Source organism: Megascapheus bottae, chromosome 10, assembly GCF_031878675.1.
Source record: "Megascapheus bottae isolate mThoBot1 chromosome 10, mThoBot2.hap1, whole genome shotgun sequence".
NCBI lineage: Eukaryota > Metazoa > Chordata > Mammalia > Rodentia > Geomyidae > Megascapheus > Megascapheus bottae.
Genome location: NC_143518.1, coordinates 30,505,709 through 30,533,372, shown reverse-complemented (window position 1 = coordinate 30,533,372; position 27,664 = coordinate 30,505,709). Strand labels below are relative to the sequence as shown.

The window sequence follows — 27,664 nt, the reverse complement described above, 5'->3', positions numbered from 1 at the left end:
TCCAGCTCTGTAGAGCTCACTACACAATCAAGGAGGAGCTACCACAATTTAAAATTCAGATAGCTCTAGGGGAACAGGGTTGATCATGCTTTGATATGCAGAACTGTACTTCATCAAGTGAAAGCCAACGTCCTTTTAGAGTTGTCACTATGCAATGAAAACAATGAGAGCTCCTGGGGCCAGTGTGTGAAGTCTGCTGTGCAGTCCCATCAGGGGAACAGAGGGCAGGCCCGCCCTCTCACAGTCACACGTAAGACCACCAGGCCCCAAGAAGAGTAGGAGCTGTGAGGTCCTGCCTGGCCAGGAGCCCCTACTCTTAACACAGCAGGAAGCTTGTCCTCCAAGACCAGTGCAAAATAAAGCTAAATAACCATCCCACATCTCTGGGCGATCAGGACAAATAAGGAAATTGGTGGCCTGCAATGGAACTTCTGGATCAAGCAGGTACTAGGTTTGAACTCAGAACCTTATGCTTACTTAGCTTGCTTCCTCATCTGGGCCACCTACCACCTGAGCCATTTTCTTACTCATTTGGGAGCTCTACTACTTGAGTAACACCTCCAGTCTAATTTTTTTTTGCCAGTCCAGGGCTTGAGCTCAGGGCCTGAGCACTGTCCTTGGACTTTCTCAAGGCTAGAGCTCTACCACTTGAGCCTCAGCACCACTTCTGGCTTTTTTTCTATGTATGTGGTACCGAGGAATTGAACCTGGGTCTTCATGCATGCAAGGCAAGCACTCTACCACTAGGCCAAACTCCCCGCCCTCCAGTCTAATTTTTTAAATTTAGTTGTAAAAGGAGTTATTTAACAAAGGAGTTTATAAACAGCAGCAGTCCTGGTTTTTACTGATTACTTTGGAGGTAGCATCTCACAAACTCTTCAGCCCATGCTGACTACCAAGCACAATTCTCTGGGTCTCAGCCTCCTGAGTAAGTAGCTAGAATGTTACAGACATGAGCCACTGGCACTCAGCTAAAGATGTACAATGATTTTTTATAGGTGTGTTTGTGTGTGTGTGTGTGTGTGTGTGTGTGTGTGTGAGAGAGAGAGAGAGAGAGAGAGAGAGAGAGAGAGAGAGAGAGAGAGAGAGAGAGAGAGAGAGAGAGAGAGAAAGAGAGGGCATTCACACAAGTACTGGAGTTTAAATTTAGGGCCTCCTACTTGTTAGGCAGGCACTCCACTGCTGAGCCAAGCTTCCATCCCTGCAGAGTTTTGGCAGACTTTCGCCCCACAAGGCATGTGTGGTCCCTAACAGGAATGACACAGGAAGCTAGGAAAGTATGAGGCTAAAGGCCAGGTCAGTATGGGCCTCTATACAAAGGCAGCAAACTGAGCAGGGTTAACAAGAGTCCACATACACATTTATTCTCTCATTTAGCAAAGGCTTGTGTACAAGCCTTCTGCCAGCCACTCCCCTTGGGCCGAGGCGTGTAGCAGAGCCGGCAGGCTCCCACCCTTCTGAGGCTGGCATCATCTCTGTGGGGAGCTCTGAGTAGGAGCATCTGTGCTCACTACTGAGTTTCCAGGAGCTTCTGCCAGCTTCAGGGCAGCCCGGGGCTGCAGCCTGATGCAGGCAGAGGGCCAGACCCTGAACTCAGCATTACATCATAGGACGTCGTGGCCAGCAGGACCTGCCACAGGTAGACTCCTAGACTCCTGTTAGCCAAGCCTGGCCAGTCCAGCAGCAGACACAGGAACAAGCATCCCGCCAGTGTGGGGGTGGAGACAGGAAAATGGGGCTTAGGGAGGAAAAAAGGATGGGGAAATGGGAAACAGCCCCCTGATCCTCCTGTCCAAACCCTTCAGCGTGCCCTGGTCACTGCTCAGGGTCAGGGGATTCACGCCCAGAGCTCCTCTGGTCCTCCTGTCTGTGGTCGTCTTCCTCTTCTCTTTGTCTGGAAAGTTCTCTCAGTTGCTCTGGTGGCTGGTGGTAAACAATCTGATTCCTGCAGGCAGGGCAAGGGGAAGGTTTGCCTTCAGTTGGGCCCCTAAAAAGCCAGATCTAGAGCAGCCACCAGACCCACAGGCTCGCCCACCAGCTGTAGTGGTTCCCCGAGCTAAAGAGCTGGCCAAAAAGTGGACACTGTGCTACCACACACTTGGTCCACAGGTGAGCTGAGGGCGCCATGGGAGCAGGAAGGGTTCCTGCCCATGCCTGGAGCTGTCCTTGACACAAGAAACCCCACACTGAGACCACAGACTGCCACTATGAATGCCACAGGCAAGTGCAAAGACTGCAGCTCATCCTTTATGACGTGGCACCTTGTTCTATTCTCAGCTATAGAAGGGAGCTGTCCGCCAGGTGTGCTAAGTGGATTTTTCCATGAGAAGCTGGGATGTTTATTTCCAGTCTGTTCAGACCCATCCAACAGCCACATGCCCAGACACTCACCGCCTCTCAGCATCCTGCACCTCGGTCTTCTCATCCTTCTCCCGGAAGCAGCAGCAGTAAACGATGACGCCAATGATGATGAGGGCTGCAACCACCCCTCCTGCGATGCCCGCATATAGGGCCACGTTCATGGAGGCTGCAAGATGACAGAGCAGCTATAGCAGCCCAGCCTTCCACCCAATCCATGCCACCAAAGGAGACAGATGAGAAGCCGCAGCTACTGTTGTAGACACCAAGGCTGGTTCCTCTAGCCTCTGGCTGCCCTGCCCTTCTCCAGCCTGGGGAGCTGCTACTGCTGGTTTCTGGTAACACTGAAAGATCTGAGCACACGGGACTGGTGACATGAAAGGCTGGAGGCACAGACATGGATACACAGACCCAAGGGCTTTGCATCTTAACCCAGGCTCGGAAAAGATGCCAGGTGGCCTTGCCAGCTCCTAGTTTATGCCTGAGCTAGAATGTTCCCTGCCCCTAGACCTTGGGATGGGGTCTGCACTGCAGCAACTGGCTCTGGACCCCTTCTCATGCCCACGGAGTGGCCCTCGGGCAGGGGACCTGAAAAGGCCTCTGGAAGTCTCTGTCCCAGGCTCTACTTCTAAAGCACTGGAGACGACTCACACAGCCAAAGGGACATGTCATCTTACCTAGGTCACCACAGCTCTCATTGGGGTGACCCTGTAGAAGCTCCCCAGTTCACCTGTGTTGACTCCAGAGCACAGCCCTGGCCCTCCAGCCCCTCCCTCTTCACTGGGTGCTTACGGGGTCTGACAGCCAAGGTGATGTCGCAGGAATCTGTCCCCACCTCATTGCTGGAGGTGCAGGTATAGTAACCCGACATGGCTGTGGTGAGATTCTTCAGAAGGAGGGTCTGGCCTGAGACTGCAGGAAGAAGAGCAGTGAGGAATGGAGCAGTTAGCATGAGCCCTGGGGAGGGGGGCCGGGAGCATCTCAAGGAATCACCCCTCTGCTACTAAGGATCCGACCAGGAAGATGGCACAGCATCAGAGTCTTAAAATCCAGCCAGGCACTTGTCGCATGCCACACAGATATCCACCCTACTCACACAGACACCATCACGAGCCACACATACATCACCACCACCACCACACCACATCATCATACACACATTCAAAGGTGCCATTGTCCACATGCTATCACCTGCCACACATTCACAGATTTCACCACTTACACTTACAGACATCACACACACGGACACTATCATATCACACTCGACATGTGCAACACATACACCTACCATACACAGATGCCATTACATACCTCAAATATCACACACCACACTCTACACATACTGCACTCACTACTGACAGACACCATCATATTGTGCACACACACACACACACACAATGTCATACCACACATACCACATACCATATATATGCTTACCCTACACACACAGAGATACCATATGAACCATATACCACTACTCCATACACACATATGATTCTGAACCTGGGGGCATGGGCTGGATGCCCACGGTCCTATGAATTTCTCCACCTTGAAGGGAGAGGCTTATGTAGACATACACGCACTGATATCCACAAAGATGCTTTGACACAACTGCTGTTTTGAAAGAATTCAGGACCAACTGCAGAGCAGCCTCTTGAGAAGTCTGCTTCCCCCTCCCCTTTCACTGGTTCCTCCCCATGTTGGGAGGAACCAAGTTACAAACAGGATCCTGGCACTGCCCTGCAGACATCTCAGAAACTGCCCTTGAACTTCAGGAATAAGCCCAAGCTTGAAGTCTGGTGACAGAGCTACAGATCTGGCCCAGAAATCAGTGCCAGCTTCCTATAGACAAAACCAGAGTCCCAGCCTACCTGCCCCAGGGCTCTTGCGCCTCCAACAGCCTTGCATGGAAGGTGAGACAAGTATTTCCAATTCCTGCTCAGGCAGGTGACTGAGGGCTTACAAAGGCTGAGTGACTTGCTCAAGGTCAGGAAAGCTCAGAAATGATAAAGCTGGAACAAAACTCTTTAGGTCTAGAACTCTCTGGAACAGTTGACAACCCATTCTTTAAAAATTTTATAGGACAAAAACCAAGGTCAGCCTAGCATAAGGATTGGTCTATTACATAGAATCACTGTTTCAATTCCAATATAGAAAATCAACAGCACAGTTATAAATAGGATGAAGAAGACCCGCCCCCCATCTGGGGTTTCCATTTTACAAAGGAAGACACACAATAATGGTAATGTTATTGGTGGTTTCAATTCCAAATGGAGGTGGCTGCTTGAGCTTACAGCAGAAAGATTGGATTTCATTGGACAAAGAGAAGAACCTCTTTAAAGGAGAGAATAAATTGGGGCTGGGTGCATGCCTGTAATCTCAGCCATGTGGAAGGCATAAGTAGGAAGGTTGTAGTTTAGGCTAGTCCCCAAAAGAGCAAGACCCTATCTGAAAAAAAAAATAACTAAAAAGTAAAAAAGTGTTGGGGCTATGGGTCAAGTGATAGTGCTTCCTATCAAGCACCAAGTTCAGACTTCAGAATGACCCAGAGAGAGAGAGAGACAGGGAGACGTTGGGTTTTTTTTTTTTTACTGTCTTTTCGCAAACAAAATAATGCCTTCAATCCCTTCCCTTAGAACCGTGACCCTAGTTGGCTTCGAAATTCCATACCTCAGTGTGTTTCTGGAACATGCAATATTAATAGATAATAGGGGAAATGCCTAAGTTTGGGTTAAGTACAGTTTTGTTTTGCTTTATTTTTAAGGGCAAAGCTTTCAGGGATTTTAATATGCCAACCAGTACCAGAGAGTGGTTCCTGCCAGTAATGTCCCCGCTCCTAAACTAACTGATCTTGTTGCATTTAAAGAGGATCTGTTAGGAACACCTGCTGAAAGCCTGCTAAGGGGTTGTAGAGATTGTGTGGGGTTTCCACTGCTTTAGAAATTGAAGCTCACTCTTAAGGTTTAGATGTTCAAGTACAAGAGCGATGACTCAGTATTAGGGGACCCAAGGTTATTGCCACAGCCATGGAGATATAAATTTAAGTGTGTAGACATAAAAATCTATAATGGATATATACTCTATTGACATAATGTTATATAAATCGATATGTATCTATGACATGCAAAGTCTCAGCTTAATTTTAATTATGTTCTAAAATTTAAGTGTCAGCGATTGTATATAGAGATTCCCTTCTTGAATACTTGTTTTTTAAACATGGCATTTGAAATATGATGTGAAAAATCAGTGTTAATAAAATCTCTTAATTAAAAAATAAAAGATTAGATGTTCAGCAGTTCTCTGGGGCTAGAGTGCAAGATCCCCTAGTACACTGAGCTCCCTGCAACAGACAGTGGACACCAGAAGCTTCTGTGGGATGAATTATTAGTGCCCACTCCAAGATACAGGACTGCCTTTGGCTCTTGAGTTGGGGATCCTAAGCTCCTTTTCCTCTTGGAAAAGGACTACAAGTTTTCTGAAAACTAATGAAAGTGCTTTCTACTGCAGTAGTGACATCTTGTGATCAAGAAGAGAAATGCACAGCATAACCTCTGCCTCATCCTTCCCTTGCTCTGTGCTCTGTGGAAAGAGTCCTCTCCCAAAAGTCCCCAAATCACAAATCAAACTTCTCTTCCTCTAATCCTGTGTGTGTGTGTGTGTGTGTGTGTGTGTGCACGCGCGCGCACACACAAGCACCATTATGGGGTCTGAATTGAGGGCCTTGCATTCACGTAGCTTTTTGCCCACAGCTGGGGCTCATTTGCGTCACTTTTAGCTTCTTGCTGGCTAATTGGAGGGTGAGTGGTTACCACCTACCACCCCATGTCTCAGTTCTGACTGAGAAAATCTGAACATTAAGTCTGGATGCAGATTTTGTTACGCAGAAAAGCACATATTCCTTTTTTAATCTCTCCTATTTTCACGGTGAATCTTGCTGGTCCACTTGGCTAGATGGAGAAGTACCTGGGAGATTAGGAAAGCACACCTCTGGGCCTGTACATGAGGATGTTTTCAAAAAGATTGAAATAAACAGAAGAGACCTGCCCTGAATGTGGGTGGCAGCATCCCACTTCCTCCTCTCTCCTCCCCCCCCTTTCCAGCCTCCATGACGTGTGCCATGACAAACTGAATCCTCTGCAACCAGATGAATTCTCAAGTGTTCTGTCTCCACAACGAGAAGCTGACCAGATCATACTTCCTCCAGATCCCCCCACACACTTGGAAGTACTATGTTTGGGCTCCTAACAAGCAAAAGTCCTAGTTCCTGAGAAAGGTGGGAGACCTCTGTCCACCCTGATCTCTTCTGAGGCTCCTTGAAGCAGCCCAAGGCTTATGAAGTGCAATAACCTGGCAGGCCTAGCTGCCAAATTGGTTTTGCTTTTGTAAAAAATGCCTAACCTTCTCAGCCACCCGCGAGTGGTTAGGCCCACCTGCCTGTGGTTTCATCCTTGTGGTTATTGACTATGGGCATTGTAAGGTGGTGTCATACAGTGACAAGCACCTGCATGTGGTATCTACCTTTAAAAGCTTAGCCCCAGTGAAGAGCAGGGCTGCTCTCCATCAGCCAGAACAGTAGCAGCTATGCTGTTACTAAAATGACTTCTAGCTGGGTTCACTGAGCGCTGGTGACTATTACTTGGGGGGGTTGGGCCTCCCAAAATGGCTGGGATATTATAAGGAGCATAGGTCATCAACCCTGGCCTGTTACTAAGGCCCTTCGAGATCTTGCCTTACGTCCTTTCCTAGCCATGGTTGATCCATTGTCTCTGCATACATGTCCACCCTACCCTCTAGCCACCAGCAGTCAGGATTCCCACGCCACTCTCCACGCTTCTCCTTGTTGTTAGAGACCCAACTGCAATAATAGCTGATCATCCCTAGGGTTGAATGTCTGCCATCCAACCTGACACTAGCCACAGTGCTGAACCCATGCTTTGATTTAATCTTACAGATGCAGAAGCTCTATAAGGCACAGAGAGGTTAAGTAACCTGTCAGTGTCAAACAGTTAAAAAGGGGCAAGGCCCATGATGTACTTTTAAGCCCCATGCTTTACTGACCCCTCCTTAGAGAAAGTTTTTGTGATCCCTCGTCTCAGACCCATCATCTTCCTTAACCCACTGGTGCTAAACTATGATTCTCTGCTACCTTAAAACCTTCTACCATGGGTCTGACTCCAAAGGAAAGATACGATGGGTAATTTTAGGGTCATCACTGGAATTATTATGCCCAGATCAATCCCAAGCTGGCAGTTGAAGATCAGACTCCTAAGAGAACTGCCAGGAAGTGGGGCTGTGGCTCAGGGGTAGGGCAGTAGCCTTGAGCTGAAGCTCAGGGACAGCACCCAGGCCCCTGAGTTCAAGTCCCATGAAAATAAATTTAAAATAAATAAACTAAGAGAACTTCCAGGTGGTTTCCACAAAAACTCCAGCTACTCAGTAAAAATTAGCCAACCCTAAATATGTAAACAAAGCCAGAAGCTTCTTGAAGTTTCGGTTACAGCTTTCATTTTCCATGAGGTCAAGTGAGTTCTCCTGTTTTTTAAGAAGGCCTTGCTTTGTGCCAAATGAGTGGCCAGTGGCATGATGGAGATCACCATGTTTGACAAATAAACGGCTCAACTTAACTCCAGAGACAGGCTCTCCCAGGATCTCATTTTCAACTCCTGCCTACTTTTCCAGCCACACTGAACTGAGAGACCTCGTTAAATCGACCAACCCATCAGGCCTTGTCTCTCCTGATCCTCAGCAACCCCTGGTGAAACCATCAGGACAGACAGGGCAGCTGGTAGACACTGCGAACCCAGGGATTCCACCCAGAAATCTGCACACCACCCGGCTCTGGCTGATGGCAATAGAATGATGTTATAGCTCATTTGTTTCTTACATTTGTTTTCCGACTGGAAGGTCAGCTCCCAAGCCACCCAGTCAGTACAAAATGGGTCTGCTGGCAGCTGCAGCTGAATCTACCACCTCCTTCCTGTGAATGGTGGTATGATGGGGATGAGTGTAAAAGGTGCTGGATTTACTGCACAGGGCCCCATGGAATCTGAGATGGACTGATGGGGAGACGGAATGGTGCTAGGATACACACATTGGATGCAGATGAAGATTACACTCGAGGCCTCAAATATTCTCTTCAGGACATAATCATCATCAAAGTTTAACCCAGACCCCCTCAGAAATTTTACACAGGAATGGAGAATAGCAAAAATAAAGCATCACTCCCCACATGTTTCTTCTAAGCACTTTATATGAGCCACGTTTAGTTCTCACAAATACCTGTTGTGAGGCATTTGGAGAAAATAGTGTTTACAGGGATGGCTCAAAATATATGTATGGGTCAAGGGAAAAGAGGAAATCTGACTGGTCAGTTTCTATTTCCTCTGGAAGCCCTAGCCAATCAGTTGCATCTTTCTCACTGCGCCCCCCCCCACCACCATCCCTGCCCCACCTGGTGGGACCAATGGTCGCTCCTGGTTCTGAGTGTCGTAGCTCTTCCAGCTGTACTGTGGGGCTGGGGAGCCTTCTGCTGACTGACAATTCAGCTCGATATCATTCCCAATCACAGTTTCTCCCTTGATGCTGCAGTCGGGTGTAGAGGGTGGCACTGTGAAGAGGAGACACCAAAAACAAGGCATAAATTAAAAGGGGCCTAGTGAGAGGGCCAGGTCATGTGCATGCATGTGTATACATACCTCTGTGTGTGTGTGTGTGTGTGTGTGTGTGTGTGTGTGTGTGTGTGTGCACGCATGCGCACATGTGCAGACACACACACTCACACAGAGTCTTGTTTATTCACAGGTAGAGAGATTCACAGCTTAGTGGTGAGATATAACACTATAAAATTGATTCACTCCAAAGTATCTCCTCCGTGGCTTGTCTCCCTCTCTAAGAGGCAGACATTCATCTGAGCAGCATCTGGGGCTTGTTATGGCTTCATAGGTATAGTTTTGGGTGCTTTCTAAGAGCCATTGGGGATTTCAATATATGTGACCATAGCCATGATAAAGAGGAGATAGTAAGGCCCAGAATGGATACTTGTTCTTGAGTTCTAGCAGAAATAAGACTAGAACCCAGCTGTTCTGGTTTCAGGCCCAGTTTTCTTTGCCAGGAACTCATCTGCACCATTTTAGGGAATTTCTGAGAAATTAGGGAAAAACAAACACATTCTATGGAGGGACAGATGGCATTGTTTTAGTCCGTGTAGTAGACAGACTGCTGGCTGGATTCGATCACAGTTTACCTAATCATTTTGGTAGCCCTTCAATTGTAACTTCTTTTTTTCTCCTATTTTGAAGTCATTACCTGACTCATGTAACTGTAACCACAGTGTATAGCACATCTACAATAACAATAAATATATATTTGTAAAACAATAATTAGCTAGGCCTTTCAACTGTAACTTATTAGGCATGTTCTCTGTAGGTTCAGCTCAACCCTCTTCCCATGTTTTACTGATCAAATGCCATTACCACTCCACCTAAGCAGATGGATGAGAGGAAGGCCCCTTAGTACCAGAGACTAGTTCTAACTAGATGGAACTGAAGGGGTGGGTCGGGCAGAAGAAGATGCAGAAGGGAGGTGACAAACCCCCGCAGGCCACTATCAAAGTCCCAGTCCTCACCTGGTCCCAGCCTTCCTACACTCCTAGGTTCAGCTTCTGCCCAGCCTCATTAACACATTACATGTGGAATAGGCCATTCTGTGAACCTTCCTTGGCAACAATTCTATGCCTGCCAGCAGGTGCTATAGTAACATAGTCAAGAAACCAAGTGGCAGCAAAAGACAAGGGATCACACAGGGAAAAAGGCAGGAGACCAGGCTGAGGAGCACGTTCGAACACTGACCCAGTCACATCATGGGCTGTGATCTGCAAGGGGAGTAAAGAAGGCAAGTGGAGAGGTGCTGGCAGGAAGTAGAGAAGAGATGAGCATTGCATGCCCAAAGGCTCAGAGGCACAAGCAGCATGAAAATTAATACCTGGGTGAGAAAAGGAGAACCATCCTGGATATGGCTGTTACCGAAAGCCTCGAGTGGCAAGCCTGTCCCCTCTGCTTCTTCCTTCACATTCTTCAATAGCTTGCTTGCTTGTCATAACAATGCTTCTTCCTCTGCCATCCAGGTGTGTGGTCACTGGGCACTGACAGTCTATCCAGTCTCACTGCCAACCTCTCCCTCCCCCACCTCAGGGTTGCTGGGGTAGGCTGTCCAAGAGCACATCTCTCCCTTCCATCTAGCAGCTGCAGTCATTCTTTATGGAAACAGACAGCTGAAGTTGGGTGTGCCTGACATCTGCCTTCATATAAAGAGCCAGCCAGGTGTGGGATGAGCCAGCAGGAATTAATTTGGGCACTCCCATATGGACACTCCCGGACATCAAAATCCGGCTTCCTACTTTGTGGCCCAAGCTCTGGGGCTGAAGCAGCATCCCATGGCTGAAGACCTAGAGGGGCTTGTTCTCTGATTCTCAGGTGGGAGATCTTACCTCCCAGGCAAAAAAACAGATATCAGCTGACATCCCGGAAGGAGAAAAAAAGAACCTATTGGACTTCAAGTTCTCTCGGATGCCTGTGACTCCCATTATAAACGCCAGGAGGCGCCAGAGTCCAGAGAGCTGACAGGTCCTTCCTTCTGTGAGAGTCCCAGGGTTTGGTAGCATCTAATCATGGCTAGAGCCACCAAACCCTGAAAAACCATTTTAATGATTCATACAGTACTTGTTTGCATTGCATTGACTCACTACAATGCTTCCAAAAAAGGCCAGCAACTATCTATCAAGTAATGTAAAGATTAAAAAAAGGAAAAAGCGGGGCTTGGAGTTTAGCCTAGTGGTAGAGTGCTTGCCTAGCATGCATGAAGACCCAGGTTCGATTCCTTGGTACCACATACATAGAAAAAAAAGCGGTAAGTGGTGCTGAGGCTCAAGTGGTAGAGTTCTAGCCTTGAGAAAAATCCAAGGACAGTGCTCAGACCCTGAGTCAAGCCCAGGACTGGCAAAAGCAAAACAAAACAAAACAAAAATAAGGAAAAAGAATCCAATGTTATGGTTTAAAGAGCCACTGTCCACCGGCACTGGACATAGAAAAGATACCTTTCTAATTACCAGGCTCCAGGTAGCTGCTCCCTTTCTCTGGGCCTAATTTACCTAATTAGGTGTGTGTGTGTGTGTGTGTGTGTGTGTGTGTGTGTGTGTGTGTGTGTACATGCATGTATGTGTGCATGCTTAATTACACTGGGGCTTAAACTCAAGTCCAGAGCACTATCCCTTAGCTTTTTTCATTTATGGTTAGTACTGCACCACTTGAGCTACAGCTCCAGTTCTGGATAAGAGTCTCACAGACTTTCCTGGCCACACATGCTTGAAACTGTGATCTCCAGATCTCAGCTTCCTGAGTAGCTAGGGTTACAGTTGTGAGTCGTCAGTGCCAGGCTTAATAATATTAAAATAGAAGATCTTCCCTATCCTTCCAAAGCTGAAAATTCCAATAAGTCTTTGTACAGGAAAAAAAGGTTATATTTCAAAGGTAGTAGAATCTGATCAGGATTGATGGGATGGGGAGATGGTGCCTTGAGTAGCTGTATTTACGTCAGGATGACAAGGAAAGGATACTGCCCCTAAGACAGCCATGACCTGACCTACTGAGGACCAGCAAAGGCTTATGAGTGTCTGCACTAGGATCTTAGGATTTTCCTTTTTCTGCTCTGTGATGAATTTGGCCCCAATTGAGAAGAATTGCTGTGAGGGAAGAAGAACCAATGGAGGAAATCTGCCTCCTGTGCCTTAGGAAACAAGTGACCACTGAAGGGCTGTCAGCTCCCCAGGGGAGGTGCAGTGACCAACCTGAGAAAGACTGAGCTGATGCTGGCTTTACCCTCTTCCCACAAATGAGTAAAGAGATGGAGACACTCACCAAGGACCAGCAAGGAGATGCGTGCCCTGGAGATGCCATCCAGGTCTGACAGGAGTGAGACAGAGCACTCATAGGTGCCGTTGTCATCCATGGTCAGCTGGTCGATGGTGATGGATGCATCGAACTCCTGGGCGTTCCTGGATATATTGACACGGTTCTCATAAAGGCTCCCATAGATGTAGGCTTTGGTGGAAAACGTCCAGGTGACCACTCTTTCCTGAGAGGAAGAAGAAAGGCCACTTGTCTTTACCCGAAGGTCTTGGCATAGCCTGTCCTCACAGTCCCTGTCAACCATTCTCACAGCCCAGATGTGGACCTCTTTATTGTCTCACTCTGTGTTTTAAAAATTTTGTTTTTAAATGAACATACTGGAGTACAGAGGCTGGAGGGAGGTGGTTCATATCACAGGAGTACCTTGTAAGTAAGTGAAGAAATCTCAGGGCTCAACCCTCACCTTTTTTTTTTTTTTGTCATGGGGCTTGAACTCAGGGCCTGGGCACTGTCCATGAGCTTTTTTTCCTCAGCTTTTTAAGTAGTAGCATTTTCTACTACTTTAAGCCATAGCACGGTTTCTGGTAGTTAGTTGGAAATATGAGTCTCACCTACTTTCCTACCCTGGCTGGCTGTAAACTGCAATCCTCAGATCTCAGCCTCCTGAGTAGCTAGGATTACAAGGGGGGCCACCAATACCCCGCCCAACCCTCACCTCTAAACTTTTGACATCTCTCCCCTTGGTTCCTTTCCAATCTATTCTCTAATTTCACTTTCTATTCATCCAACCAGTACCCTCCATCCATCCTAACTTTGCACAGGCTGACCTCAACTTCTTCTTTCTCTTGACAACACATCCCAAACAGCTAGAATGACAGGCATGTGCTATCATGCTGGCTCCACCAACACATACTGAGCATCTGTCTCATACTGGGCATCGTACTAGTTAACCACCTTGGCTTCTGAGGTCATTATTTTCTTGACTCTAGTGGCTGGAATTTATTTGTTCATCGATCCACTCATCATTTATCAAATAGCATGATGTTCGTGGCTAAAAACGCAGGTGTCTATGCCAGATTGCTTCAATTCAAACTCCTTTTTCATCGCTTGCCAGATTAATAAATTTAAGTAAAATGCTTGGCATCTCTGTGACTCTATTTCCTCTTCTACCATATAGAGATGGTAATAACACCTGTCTCACAGGCCTGCAGTGGGGGTTAAAACACAATCTGTGCAAAGCAGTTAGGGCTTTCCTGACAGGGTAAGTGTCTCTAAGAGCTAGCCATAATTAATACTGAGCATCTAGTAGGTGCCTGGTGTCCAGGGATGAATAATTCATGAGTTTTGTTCTCAAAGAGTTTTAAGAGTAGCAGGCCACCAAATATTATAACATCTTCTCGTGAGTTATGGGATTCCAGAAGAATAAAGCTTCTGGTTTCCCAGCTTCTAGGCTGGGAAGTTAGAGGAGGTCTCCTTGAAGAGGTGGGAGTTGCACTGAACCTTGAAAAACAACTAAGAATTATCCAGGCTAGGGACTGGGGGTGGAGGATGTGTATACTGGAATAGAATAAATGTGCTGGATGCTGGACCTTTCAGGCAAAGAGAGAACCACAGGAAGGATCTACAATTAGAAGGAACATATTAGCCCCAAGAGTTCCACCAGGGGAAAAAAAATGAGTGAGAGTGATGGATTGGTGAGAGGTGATCCTGGATGAATGGTAATATAGTATCGGTTCACACGCAACACCCCATACGCAAGACCCCACATAGGGGTCTCATGATTATATCCATTTTTACATAAAAAATAACCCAGGGCAGCAAGGAATGAAGGGTTGTCTCCAATTTATTTACAGTTTATTAACTACACAGCTGAGCTGACAGCCACCCTGGGCATTCTAGTTGCAACACTCACCACTTTCCTATCCATCTCAGATGGGTGCCATGGCCTACTCTTTGGGTGCCATGTACCCAAAGGCTCTGGTACTTGCCCTCCAAGGGAGTCACGATCAGGTGATAATTAGTCTCAGAATACCCTCAACTTTTTAAGAAGTCTTACCGAGTGACTCCTTAGAAGCTTATCCCATTGGATAAGTCCGTGCCGGTCAGGCACAGATGTGCGGTAGGTACATGGAAGGGTGACACTCTTTCCCCGCGCAGCCCGAACAGCGCCCTGCTGAGTTTCCACAGTGATGGCATGGACAGTCACCCAGACTAGAAGAGAAGGGGGAAGGAAAGAAAATTAAATGGCATGTTTGTAGCCACTCATTGCCCAGGGGACCTCTGTAAATGCCTTTGTTCCCAACTTCAGCTAGAGCTGCAGCGAGTGAGTAAGATCATGGCATGCTAGCTGTTCTCCACCCCTGGGGGGAGGAGGCAGACATGTGTGCCTTGGCCTTGTCTGCATCCCAAAGAAGCTAAAGCCTGACTTGGAACCTCAGCCCCACCTCTTGGCAGCTGTGTAAACGTTCTAAGCTACATTTGCTGTGAAATGGGAGCTCTGATTCCCAGAGTTAAAGGGAACTGAAGAAAGATACTATGTGTCAATGCTTTTCTCAGGGCTTGGCATACAGAAAACTCTAAATATTACCCAACATCTTTGTGCTTGGATGACGATTTATCCATATACTTACACCCCATAGTTTCTTTTTTTTTTCTTTTTGAGGCAGTCTCACTATGTAACTTAGACTAGTCTGAACTCCCTATATACCCTAAGGCTGGCCTCAAATTCAGTATCCACCTGCCTCAGCCTTCCAAGTCTGGGATTACAGGTTTGTGTCATTGTAGCCCCCACTTACTTGACAGATACAAATGAAGTATTCACATGTGGTCAAGAGTTTTGCTAATAATATTAAATCAAATCTGATAGAGCATTCCTGGAGCATTTTGTTGTCTAAAACAACAAAAAGAAAAAAAAAACTGTCCACGTGGCTAGTTTCCACTACACCTGCTTTCCTTACCTGGTGACAATGACTCTCCTCCAGTAGGAGGTGGCAACTCTCCCTCAGCCCAAGCCACGCTGAGGCTGATTGTGAAAGGAAGAGTGCTGGACATGATCCTCTTGAGGGTCCCCTGGGTACCCAACTGTCATGCTAAGGAAGCCCAGCTTCAACTACAGAGGCATGGCAGTGAGCAAACCCAGCTGACACCATGGGAGCAGAGCCCTATCCAACTTGAAGGTTTATGACGAAGAGAAAGATTCTTATTGGTTTAAGCTGGGGCTGGTTTGTTATTACTGCCATAGGTGATGGGTGCAGACAGCCATGTAGATGGATACTTGTGGCAAGGACTTGCCAGGCAGAGGCATGGCACAGCATGAGCAGAGAAGCCAGGAATTACTTCACTGCATGCCCAGGAGCAGCAAGGAAGTCAGTGTATGGGAGACAAGAATGGGAAGTAACAAGGCAGAAAGGTGGGCCATATCACATGGTCATTATTGGTCCTTATTTAGGAACGTATACTTTGCTGTTGACATACATTTTAACAGTTCACTCTGGTGTATGTGAGATGACAAATCACTTAGTCAGGAGTGGGCTGGAAACAGGAGTGGAAGACAGGATAGCTATGCAAAAAGCAGTGTCAGTTGTCCAGGTGGTAGAGGTGTTGAGACATTCCACAGTGGAATGGATTTAGGAAGTAGAGCCAATGGGATTTGATTACAGGTTAGATTTGACATGATAGAAGAAGAAAAGCAGAGCCAGGGACAAACACAGAGGATCTGTTCAGAATGAATGGAAGAATAGAATTGCCATTTGTTCAGATGGGGAAGGCTGAGGGAGATGATGGGTTTGTGGCTATGTGAAGTGCAAGATGCTTTGCAGACATCCAAGTGGAGATGGTGAAGGGAAGGCTGCGTAAGTAGGAGCTCCCTGAGATGTGCAGAAAGGACTTGCATCCTCAGGAGTCATCAGCTCTCCATCATTTAAGGTCAAAGCACACTGAGGGTCAACGAAGGAAATTGGGAAGCTGTCTTAAGTCCCAAAGGGGTTCAAGTGCTGGAGGTGGGGAAAAAAGGCAAGAATCAGCAAAATAGGAGCACTGGATCCTCGGTTCTTTTACTTATGGTTATATTCATATGCTTACTTATGTGTATATTTATTTATAGTTAGTTTCCCCATTTCTAATACCCAAGAACACTATATAAAATCATTTTTAAATAACTTAAAGAACTCTTGGAATATTCTACATTACCCATTGGGTTTCCCCAGAAGGCAGCAAAGGACCCAGCATTCAAGAGGAGCTGCAATACATGCTTTTGGTCCACAAGGAAATGATTGCAGGAAATGTGAGTGAGTGAGATTTATCACCAGGGAAAATGGCAGGGGAGAGAGCCTAAGAAATCACCCCAAAGTAAGGAGGACCCAATGACCTACCCCCCCCCCCAGAGAAAGCTGGGTATGTAAGGAAATGAAATCATTTCACCTCCTAAGAAGCTCAGAGTAGTGACCCAGCTTGAGGCCTCAATGATTGCTTGTAAATAATTAAGATTTGTTAAGAAGATAATAAACTCTCTCTTGAGAGCTAAACAGAAAGTAATATGTCTGAGAAGATAATGAAATGCTTGATGGAACTGCCTGCTCCAGACGCATTATGGGAGCCCTGGGGAAACTGGCAACAATGCCTCCGCTTAGGAAAATCCATTTGCTTGAGAAACCACGTTCTTGGGTAGCGAGGAGATTCTAGGCCAGAAAAGATGCGGCCACCTGAGCTAGATGTCACAGTGTGGAGGGTGAGCTGGGTTCCAGGGAGAAGGAGGCAGTCTATAACTGCAGGCTGGCGTGTCCTCCGTGGCTGTGCTGCTCCTAAAGAGACTGGGGAGGTGGGAGGGGGAAGAGAAGTACAAAGACAACAAGGGGATACTTTAGAACTCCATACATGTAAGCTGGGCACTGGTGGCACATCCTGGAATCCTAGCTACTCAGGAAGCTCAGATCTGAGGATTACAGTTCAAAACCAGCCTGGGTAGGCAAGTTCATGAGACTCTTCTCCAATTGATGATGAAAAACAAAAACAAAAACAAAAGCAAAAACAAAAACCAGAAGTGGAGCCGTAACTCAAGGGGTTGAGCACCAGCCTTGAGTGAAACCTGCCAAGCAAGAAGGTGAGGCCCTGTATTCAAGCCTCATTATTGGCATGCACAGAGAGAGGGGGGGGGGAATCTGGGGCCCTTGGTATCACCCCAGTCCAGTCCTCATGACCACTTCAGGTGGCAGGGAGTCTTGTCCCCTCACCAGATGTCTTGCACCTCTGAACATCCTGCATCTCAGACCCTTCTTGTATCCACCATGCACTGGCACAACCCAGAAGTGGTCTACACAGAGCTGGATGCTAACCAGATCTTGCTGATTGCGTGGTTTGTAGCACACAGTCCCTGCCCAGAAAGCAGTTAAAAGTCACTGTTAACGAACAGCCTCACAGAACCTGATCAAGTATTAAAGTACAGTGTGATAAGAGAGGAGACAGGCTGCATTCAACCAGGCAGAGAGATTCTAATGGCAAGGTTTATTGAGAGGGAGAGACTTGGCATAGCACTAAGTGATTCAACTCACTATGTTGAACTCATATAAACCAGGGAACAAAGGGGGATGCAAAGCTCTGTGAACAGCCAGCCCTGCCACCATCCCACACAGTCACAGAGAAGGAGCGAAGTCTAAAAGAAATTGTGTGTACGCAAAGTTATCTTTGGATTTGAGAAGCATATAATTTGGGGTTTACCTTTGTAAACTCTTATTCCAATGGTCTGCAATAAACACACAGTACTGTTGTAACTGCAAAACGAAGTGAAAGGTAAGGAAAGTGGATGCTGTGGGAGGCCATTGACGAGAAAGCTGAAACTACGGGGTGCAAAGAGTCTTCCTTGGTCTTCTCTGAGTTGAAGCCACAGAGACTTGGAGTGGCTTATCGGTTTCAAAGAAGTAGCTTCTGGAGAGGGAGAGAGTGAAAATGCAGAAGCCAGAGGAGCAAAATTGCAATCTGGGAGGGATGAGAGGGACGAAGATGGATTAGGGTGCAGGGGTGGCCCAGCCCCACTCGCAGTAGATGTGACCTAGTCCCCTGGGCGTAGATGGAGACAGATCAAGAAGCAGGGGAGAGGCAGCAAGCTCCGTGACACAAAATGACATTTTATGCTTCTCTCCTAGTAACCTTTGTGACGGTCCTAACCGGAAATGGCTGCCTGAAATCATGTCTGCTCTTGTCAGGTGTTTATGGCATCCCTGAGTCACCAGGGCAGAAAAGGAGGACAATGGGGGAGGGGAAGGGAGCACCTCAGAGAGTGGCTGGGTTCCCCAGGCGACGGATGGCACTCTGGACAGGGAGGCCTGCCCTGGAGACAGAGGGATCTGAGGAGACACAACCTACAGAGAAGGATGGGAGAAGGCAGCAGCAAAGCCTGAGTGCTGCCAGAACTGGCAGTCTGACAGCAGCTAAGCTCCACCTCCAAGCCCAGTAGGCTTTCCCCAGTAGGCTTTCAGAAACGCCTCCACAGAAGGTACAGCAGTCCCTGCTAAAATGCAGGGGCCACGTTGGGAAGGAGAACAAGGAAAAGAAGGAAAAGGAAAAAAGGGGGAGGGAGAGAGGGAGGGAAGGAATGCAAAAGAGAAGGAGGGAGGAAGAAAGCGGAGACACATTAAGTGACAGACTCTTCCCTTAACCTAGAGAATCCATCTCTGGTTAGCCCCTCTGATCATCCATCAGACTTTGGAAGGGACTTGACACAGGCAGATTAAAAGAGAAGCGAGTGAGCTTAGGAGAGGAAGGCTTGGAGAGTGGCAAAGGTAGCCTGGGGAGGAGGGGAAGGTGGAGAGGCAGCACAGAAGACAGTGAAAGCTATCGGGCTCTCAACCAAGCGAGAGTAGAAAGACTAGGTGCTCCTTCATTAACACCTATCCACACAGAGCTGGGCATCCATATTCCAGGATCCCTGTCAGATTCAGGACAAAGACAAAGACAGACATAGTTCTGCTCTCAGGGAGCTCAGTCTTCTTAATGAGTCAGATGGTAATAAATAAGTCATCACAGAATAAATGTGAAACCACCATGCTAATAAGTGTTTACAAACTTGAGAGGAGAGCGGAGTTTGGATAGGAGGGCTCGCTCTCCTGACCAAGAGTCTACAGAAGGGAAGTTGGAGAATGAGCAAGATGAACTCCAAGGAAATGAGAGAAGAGGATGAGAGAAAGACAATTATTGTGCAGGAGGGGCAGGGGCGGGAGGTAGTGGGAGTGGAAGGTGGGCAAGGTACAGCAAAAGCATCAAGAGTTCTTGGGGGCTATGATTCCCCCTGTATGAGAGCCCTTTTGTTGCCCACTGCCACTCCAAATAAACATAGAGGTCCAGTGAAAACAGCCTGCTTAGTCTAACAGGGCACCTCAGACAAATCTTACTATCAGTCCTCTTTCAGCCAGATTGCCTAAAGCCATTGCAACAAGACTGTCCAATAAAGCAACTCTAGAATCACACAATGGCCAGGTGGGTGGGGGTCACAAACATGGGCTGGGTCCAAACATGGCCTAGGTCCACCATGAAGGTAGGCAAAGGAAATGGAAGTAAATGATCAGAAATGAAGTCTCCAGGGTAGAGTAATACCTTGAATTTTTGAAGGTGAAAGAGATCAAGGGAGATTTGGCGTATTTGAAAGCTAGTCCTCACATTCTTGACAACTCCTCTCACCAAGGGCCAGGGATCATGACTCCTTCCTTGACATAGGCTCTGACTGATGAGATAAATATGGTAGAGATGATGCTGTGCCCATATCTGAGGTTAGACTCTTCCGCTTCCTATTTCTGTAGATGTACGCTCTTGTCCTGCCTCCAGCCACAGTTGCGAGGAAGCTTTCCTCACAGAGATCTCTCAGAGAAGGGAGCCAGAGTCCACTCCAACTTGCTAGCTACTAAGTGGACCAGCTTGGAAGTGAGGGACCTTCCTTCCCCAAATCACCCCAGCTAGAGCTGGCAAGGAACAGAGCCAAGCGATTCTTGCCAAGCCCCTATCCCAATGGCAAATTGACAAAATCAGTGAGTAGTCTTACTGTAAGCCAGTACATTTGGGGCAGTTCCTTAAATAACAATAGGAAACGCAACTGATGCCATTCATGACTTTGCTTAACATCCCTTGATAAAGAAGGTGTCATTTCTTCAGAGAGGGGGGCAGGAGATGGAGCTAGAGGGAGGGAGGGAGGGAGAGAGAGAGATCACTGAGAAGGACCCAGTTTTAGAGATCCAGAAGTTCAGCTTTATGTTCTGAGTTGGAAGCACTTTGGGGTAGCTAACTTGGGAAGCTGTGGGGTCTGTTGGACTTGTGGGACTCTGGCTGGGGAGGGAAGTGAGACTAGAAGGTTGTCATTGATGAGTCACACAGGAGTGGTAGCTAGCAACTAGAGCTTGGGGCGTTGATGTGAATGTACAGTGACATAGGAAAAAAGTCTAAACCTGAGCATGGGATCTGAGGTGCCAGCAGGGCAGAGGAAAATGAGACAGCAGAGGAATATGAGACATGCAAGGCCTCGGTGGTAGAGGAAAGTGAGGAAAGTCGGTCACAGAACAGAGCATCTCAGGAAGAAGGGGAAATAAGCAAGGCCAAACACTGCCAGGAGTACAAATGCACCCTGGCTCAGGCCTGGGGTCTAGAATCACAATCTACAGTATGGTTGGGTTCCAAGAAGGTTACCTGTGAAGGTCAAAGGCAAGGTGAGGACCTCACTTGTCCATGGACTAGTTGTTGCCTACAGCCTTGCTTCTCAGACTGCAGTCCCTCAACCTCCAGCATCGTCAACTGCAAACCTTACCCTGATTTGTTGCATTGGTCTGCATTTGACAAGACCCCTGGCAACTTGTGTGTATATTAGTTTGAGAACACGTGCAACAGGACGTCCTCCAGTCCAAACCCCCAAACCAAGTGTTGAACAGTAACTAAGGGAGGAGGCAGATAATGATCAACTTAGTATCATGGGAAAGACTGGTCATCAAATCTACTTGGTTTCAAGCTCCAATCTGTAACTGTAAATGTAGGCCGCACATCAGAACCATATAGGTAATTTTCAATATTCAGAGAGACATTTAGTGTGGGCCCTTCTGTTTCTGATTTAGTAGGTATAAGGAAGCCTCGTGTCTGCATTTTGACTCCCCTGGCAACTCTGATAGGCAGCTAGAGTCGATAGCCACTGTCCTGAGAGTTGCTCCCTCTCCCCTTTCCCCTCTCCCCTCTTCCCAAAAACATACTCTATTAGACTGACACCTTTTGGTTGAGGGTTAGGACTAGACATCCTGACTGTATCTCTGACAGGCACAGCGTTCCTTTGGCAACTGGCTTCAGACTGCATTCAAGGATCAACAAGTGGTACTCAGGCCCCAGAAGGGTGGGACCTAATCCCTTGGGGATTAGGGCAGCAAGAGCAGAGGTTATGAAGTACATGAAGGATAGGCTGCCCCCATTGCAACTGTACCTCTGGCTGACTTTACCCCACTCTGGCCCAAACACCACCTTCTCAGGGCGCAAGAACACTCTTTTACCTGATTTTCATCTGATGTGCATGTCTGAGTCTGAGCCTCAGAAAGCATCCATCCTGGTCCAGGCCACTACATAGAACTTAGACATTTGAGTGAGCCAGGGTCCAGACATGTATCTCCAACAGGGCGAAACCTAGGGAGATCCCAGGCCTTTGAAAACAACTGTGATGTGGCTCTTCAGAGTGGGAAGGCGGAAGGCAGCACATTTGGGGAAAGTCACCTGATGGGACCTGTGCCTATTACAAAGATGACTGGGAAGGATCTTACAATGGTATGTCGGCCTCAAAGTGTCTACCATATGGAAATGTAGTTCTCACCAAAATCTCACCATAGATCAAGCACTCATGGGCTAATTGAAACCATTTCATATGAGAGAAGAGAAAGCATTTTTCTCATCTGGCATGTTTTGCAAGAATGGATTGATTTATTGATCTACTTATTGTGCCGATATGGGACTCGAAGTTAGGGCATTATGCTCTCTCTCTGTTTTTTTCTGCTAATGGCTGGAACTCTACCACTTAAGTCACACCTCTAGTTCCAACTTTTGCTGGTGAACTGGAGAGTAAAGTTTCTATAATTTATATGCTTGAGCTGGTCCAGATTACAGTTCTTAGATCTCAGCCTCCTGAGTAGAAGCTGGGATTTTATACTTGTGCCACTGGCAGTTGGTTAACAATGCCTTTATTTCTCTTTGTTAAGCAGTATTTTCCTAAGATTTTCTAATTGAACTCTGGAAAACAAGGAAGTAGTTTTAGGAAGGCATGGAGTGTGCATGTGGGTGGGGGCGGTATATATGCTGTCAGATGGTCTTTAGAGATTTTCATGGCTCTGGCAGAACTGATCTGTGACTTTCCCCCTGGAGCTTTCCTGGTGAGTCCTTTTTGTGCATCTTTTTTTCATGCACCTGTGCCTTCCATCACATTGAATCTTTCATGGAGTCTGGTGGCTGCAAAGATTTCCTGGGAGTGAAGAGCCCATGCTTTTGTGCACACTTTAGAGAAATGGAGAATTTTCTTCATCAGTCTTTGGGAGTCGACTGCCGTGTGGCATCTTTTTCAGTGGTAAGGGAGGACTCATTCACAATGACTATTGACTCATTTCTTACCACATGAAATCTCTCTGATGATCACCCACTAATATCTCTCTGATTTCTTCTTACTACACTCAGCCACACTAATAATAACAGCAAGAATAATAATGAGCATTTGGAGGGTATTCTGTGATCTTTTTATGTGCTAACCCAGTTAAAATATGTAACAACCCCTTGGGGGAGTACTGTGGGCACTTTACACATTGCAAATTATCCCTGCACTTCTTAGACAAAGAAACTGAAGTTTAGCAAAGGGCAGGAATTGACCAATGCAACAGTCAGCTAAGAAGTTCCTGTGATGGCATCGTGGGCCAAGGTGAGAGGGCCAGCTCTTTAAACAGGGAAGTGTATTTTGTCACTAATCCTGTTTAGAATTGTCAGTACATGGTAATTTAAAACAAAACCAAAAAATGGGCACTAACTTATGCCATCTCCACATGCTTTAAAGTGGTGTTTTCTATTTCAAGTCTGATGAACTCGTGCCATATCTCATTCATCTCAGCATCTTTACCCTACCCGCATCTCCAAAATTGCCCCCCGCATTACTAGAATCTACAATCAAGATGGAGAAAAGGGAGAATGTCTTCTATATCCCACTTCCTCCAGGAAGCCCTTCCCTCCTACCTGAGTCTCCCCTGTGTGCAGTAGGCAATACACTCTCATGAGGCAGGGTAGGGAGAGCTGCCTGGCTGCTTTCAGGAGCTGGCAATGGCCCCTTCACTATTCAACATTTTCAGTTGGTGAATTCTGCCTGTAAACCTCCAGACAGCCCTCATCTGCCCCCTTTCTCTTCAGAGTAGATGAAGAATAAAGAAAAGGCAGTGGGCATACCATTCTGGGCTGAGCTAGCTGGCAACGGCCGGGAAGGGGTGAAGGAAGCGGGTAAGGGCAGAAGGAACACTTTATCAGAACATAACCCAGAACTAGTTCTGCCAGATGAGTTCACCCAGGGGACATAGAAAGAGGAAAATCAGTCGAGTTCACCCAAGGGACATAGAAAGAGGCAAATCAGTAGCCCCAGGAAATCCAGAGTTAAGACTACTTCTCAGTTTAAGCTCCATGAGCAGTGTGTTCTGGTTTTCCCCTAAGCAATTAGTACTTTCTATTCCTATATGGGTTTCCACCAGGCTGTGGGATGCAAAGCTGAGGGTTGGGGAGGAGAGAAGGTTGCACGGCATGGAGGAGAATTCTGGTTTGGGAGAGACTGGCTGCAATGGCCTTTTCCTTTCAGCCTCTTTGCCCTGGGGCTGAAGCATCAGCCATTTGGATCTGATGGCTGAGGCTCTGATCAGTCCACTGCTCAATCTTAAGGCACCTACATAAGCAATGTGGTCAGGAAAGAACTATTCGTATAAAGAAATGAACCAAACAGGTCTCCTAAGCTAAGTCAACTTGTGCCTGAGTCAGTTTGAGCCAATTAATCTCTTCCAGGTCTACCTCCAACCGGTATGATGAAGTCTTTCCTTCCCATCTGGTTTCCCCCCTTCCAGGGCTCCAGGCTGATGCCAGAGACAGGACAAGAAAGTGAACCTTTGGGCTTGGGAGAACTGTGCTGCGTGGTGGCCCAGGTGATCCATAGGTATCTCCCCCCCCCTCGCTCCTCCCGCCAACCAAAGCTTCCCCAGCTCTGCTTCCCCAGCCTTGGGTTCCTGGTTTTCCTATACTCTCATTTCCTCCCTATCACCAGATCCTGGAAGCCGGCAACTGTTTCTGAATTGCAAGCAAATGTCCAAATACATGACATTAAAGATCCTTCTAACATTTCCCAGCCCCCATCTCTCAAATTCCCTCTCTGTTTTCTATCTCTCGTGTTCCAGACTTTCATTTTGATATATTCACTCCCTTTCACGAGTGACCCCACACCACTACTTTACAATTTAGCACTTGATTCGGACTCAGTCACAGACCTACGAAGGCCTGGTTTCCATTTAGGGCGGGGCTGGGAAGTTCTCTTACTTTAGTTTTCAATACCCAGAACACAGAATGGCTGAGATGTCTTGGTCTTTAGAAAGAGCTCTCTAGTTTGTTGGTGCTCTGTGTGTGATATTTCCCTCTATATAATACAGATGTTAATACTCAACAATTGTGTTTTATGGACATAGTTAAAATCCTAGTAAGCTAGAAAACATACCTAGATCCATATCCTAAATTTTAGCAGTTCTGCTTTCAGTTATTTCATTTCTCTTGTTTGATCTTGTGTCAGACCATTCTATGATCTATCTTGGCATAGGAAAACATAACCCTGAGGATACTTCAGGCTCTTCATTCCAGCAATGGACTATCATTCTAGTTTTAATATGCAATCAAAGACTGTTCTGATCCTGGTATTAGTCTAGAAATTTCTGCCCAAACAACATAAAGTACAGCTATACCCAGTAGATATAATGATGCTACTAGGAGCACATCTAAAAGTTCTGGGGGACTGTCCCCTTCAATTTTCGGCCTCTATGTCTCACCCACCCCTGGGCACTGAGCTACTCACCTACACAGAGTGTCCACAGCACAGGCTGCTTTGTCCCCAACATGGTCTCACTCCTTCTCAGCCCCAATTCCCACTGGGTCCTGGTAGATACCAACAGGCCTAGGCTGAGTGCATAAGTCGACAATAATCTGAGATCCTTGCAGTTCTGTTTCTCTGCTTCTTTGGTCTGGCTCTGCATATGCTCCGCCCCTTCTCCAGACCGGCAGGTGAGCTCATGGGAGGTTGGGCTCCTCCTCCACCTGCTCCACCATATAGGTCCCAAGAAGAGTCATTTCTACTTCTCTCTTGATCCAGCCACCTCCCCTGCCTTCTTCATATTTGATAGAGAAGTACAAAGTTCTAGACTTCTCCCGAAGGTGTGGGCCTCTCCTGTAACTGTTAGAAAGTTATTGACTCCTCATAAAAGGAGAAATGATCTCTGAGGCAGGATTCCGAACCAATAAAAGAAGGGTGTTGGCTACATTTCTACAACACTTCAAGCCCCACTATGATCTGTTCTTCTATGACTCCCTCCTCTTCCACGGTCTCCACAACACAAGGATAGAGACTCCATCGTGAAGAAGACAAGAAGTCCTGCCCTTAAGGTTTGTAATCTAGCCAGTGAAGTAACAAATACATAAGCAAACAAAGAATATCATGTTTAGCTTACTTTGTCTCCATTTCCTGGGACTGTTTCAGTTTTCAATTCCAAAGTTCCACTTCCGGGGAACCTACTCAATCCTAAGTAAACCAACAGATTGCTCACTCTGCTTTATAAAGTGAGAAACTCCATAGGAAACTATCCAGGAGAGTTACTGATACCAGTCTTTTCCACAGATATTCTCTATGTGCAATAAAATATGCGCAAATATCTCATACTCATTGTCATGCAATTGAAATTTTTAAAAAAAATTTCTACCTAACAAAATAGTGTAGAGTGTTTTTTTAATACCCACGCATTATAGTACACCTACCAGCATCTGTTTATTGGGTTATAACTTTCTACTGTATTGTAGCTCTTTTTCTAAGTCTAATTTTGTGAGGTTGTTGGTTTTTAGCTTGATGATTTCTTTGTGTGTGTGTGTGTGTGTGTGTGTGTGTGTGTAGCACTAAAGCTTGAACTCAGGACCTCAAACTTCCTAGGCAAACACTCTACCATTTGAGCCTCAAATTTGAGTTATTTTCATATAACTAAAACGATTGGTCTGGACTGTGATTCTATCTAGTTACAACTTCCAAGTAAATGCAAAGACAGGAGGATGTGCCACCATACCTGGTTTGTTGGTTGAAATGGGGTCTTGATAACTTTTTTGCTTGGTCTGGCCTTGAATAATGAGGCTCCAGATCTCTGCCCAAGTAGCTAGGGTTTCAGGCAAAAATGAGCCATTGTGCTTAGCTAGCAGCTATTTGTACATTACAAAAAAAATAAAAAAGCTTAATCTGTGGATGTAGTAAGTACCTCAAGTATTGTATTATACAACTCAGAATTTCCCACACAAATTTGATCAATGCTTAGTGGCTACTAAGTTTGGTTGGCATACAAAAGTAATTGCATTTTCTTCCATTTTCTTAGTTGTCTTATTGAATTCCCTCATTGTATAAAATCATTTTTCAGTCTCAATATTTTATAGCACCATTGGCCAGGTAAGCCCTACACACTATTTCTCTACTCTGATTCTATGACTGCCTATAGAATCTTAAAAAAATAAATAAATAAAACTGAAACCCAGCTCCTTAAATTGGCCTGCAAGATGTTCTAGTATTTGTTCTCCAACATAACCTACTTTCCAAAAATTATCTTCCAGAGTATGTAACTTATGCTCTGCTCAGGTTTAGACATCTCTTTGCACCCAGAACTCATTCCTTTTTCCCTCAGAACTTTGCCATGCTGTGTGCCTTCTGTGTTCTTTAAAAAGCCAGCTCATCTATCTCCATTTCTTCCATGAAACCTTTGCCAATTCTTCAGTCAGAAAACCTCTCTCTCTCCCTCCTTTGAACTCACTGAGCACTCAAATCTCTTTTAGGACCCTAACTACATTCTGTCTTACACCCGAGTTATTTTTGGTCTGTGTCTCATTCCTCCTAATAAACTGTGAGCTCATTCATTCATTTAGACAGTTTTTAATGATATGATATGCTGGGTATTGTTCCACACAACTAGGAAGAAAGATAGTGTTAAATTATGTGTCTTACTAAGTTTGGTCAAGAACAATATGATTTTATTTTTGTGGGGTTTTTTTGTGGGGGGGGGAAGAATTACTCACACACATATACCTGCCATGGGGCTAAGATAAGTTTATTTACTGTTCCAGTCTATTGATTTAGATTGCTTTCTAGAAGTGATTTCAAA

General features: G+C 46.3%; 1 protein-coding gene across 1 annotated transcript; it reads right to left on the bottom strand.

The window, feature by feature from the left end:
- Positions 1-1,676: 1,676 nt before the first annotated feature.
- On the bottom strand, positions 1,677-25,479 carry Gpa33 (glycoprotein A33). The gene is made up of 7 exons (XM_090339789.1): positions 25,336-25,479; positions 14,317-14,471; positions 12,270-12,486; positions 8,810-8,965; positions 3,151-3,270; positions 2,392-2,527; positions 1,677-1,945 (listed from the first exon to the last, which is right to left on the bottom strand). Exons 1-7 carry the CDS (start codon positions 25,376-25,378, stop codon positions 1,816-1,818), a joined length of 957 nt encoding a protein of 318 aa, XP_090195915.1. The 5' UTR covers positions 25,379-25,479; the 3' UTR covers positions 1,677-1,815.
- Positions 25,480-27,664: the final 2,185 nt, after the last annotated feature.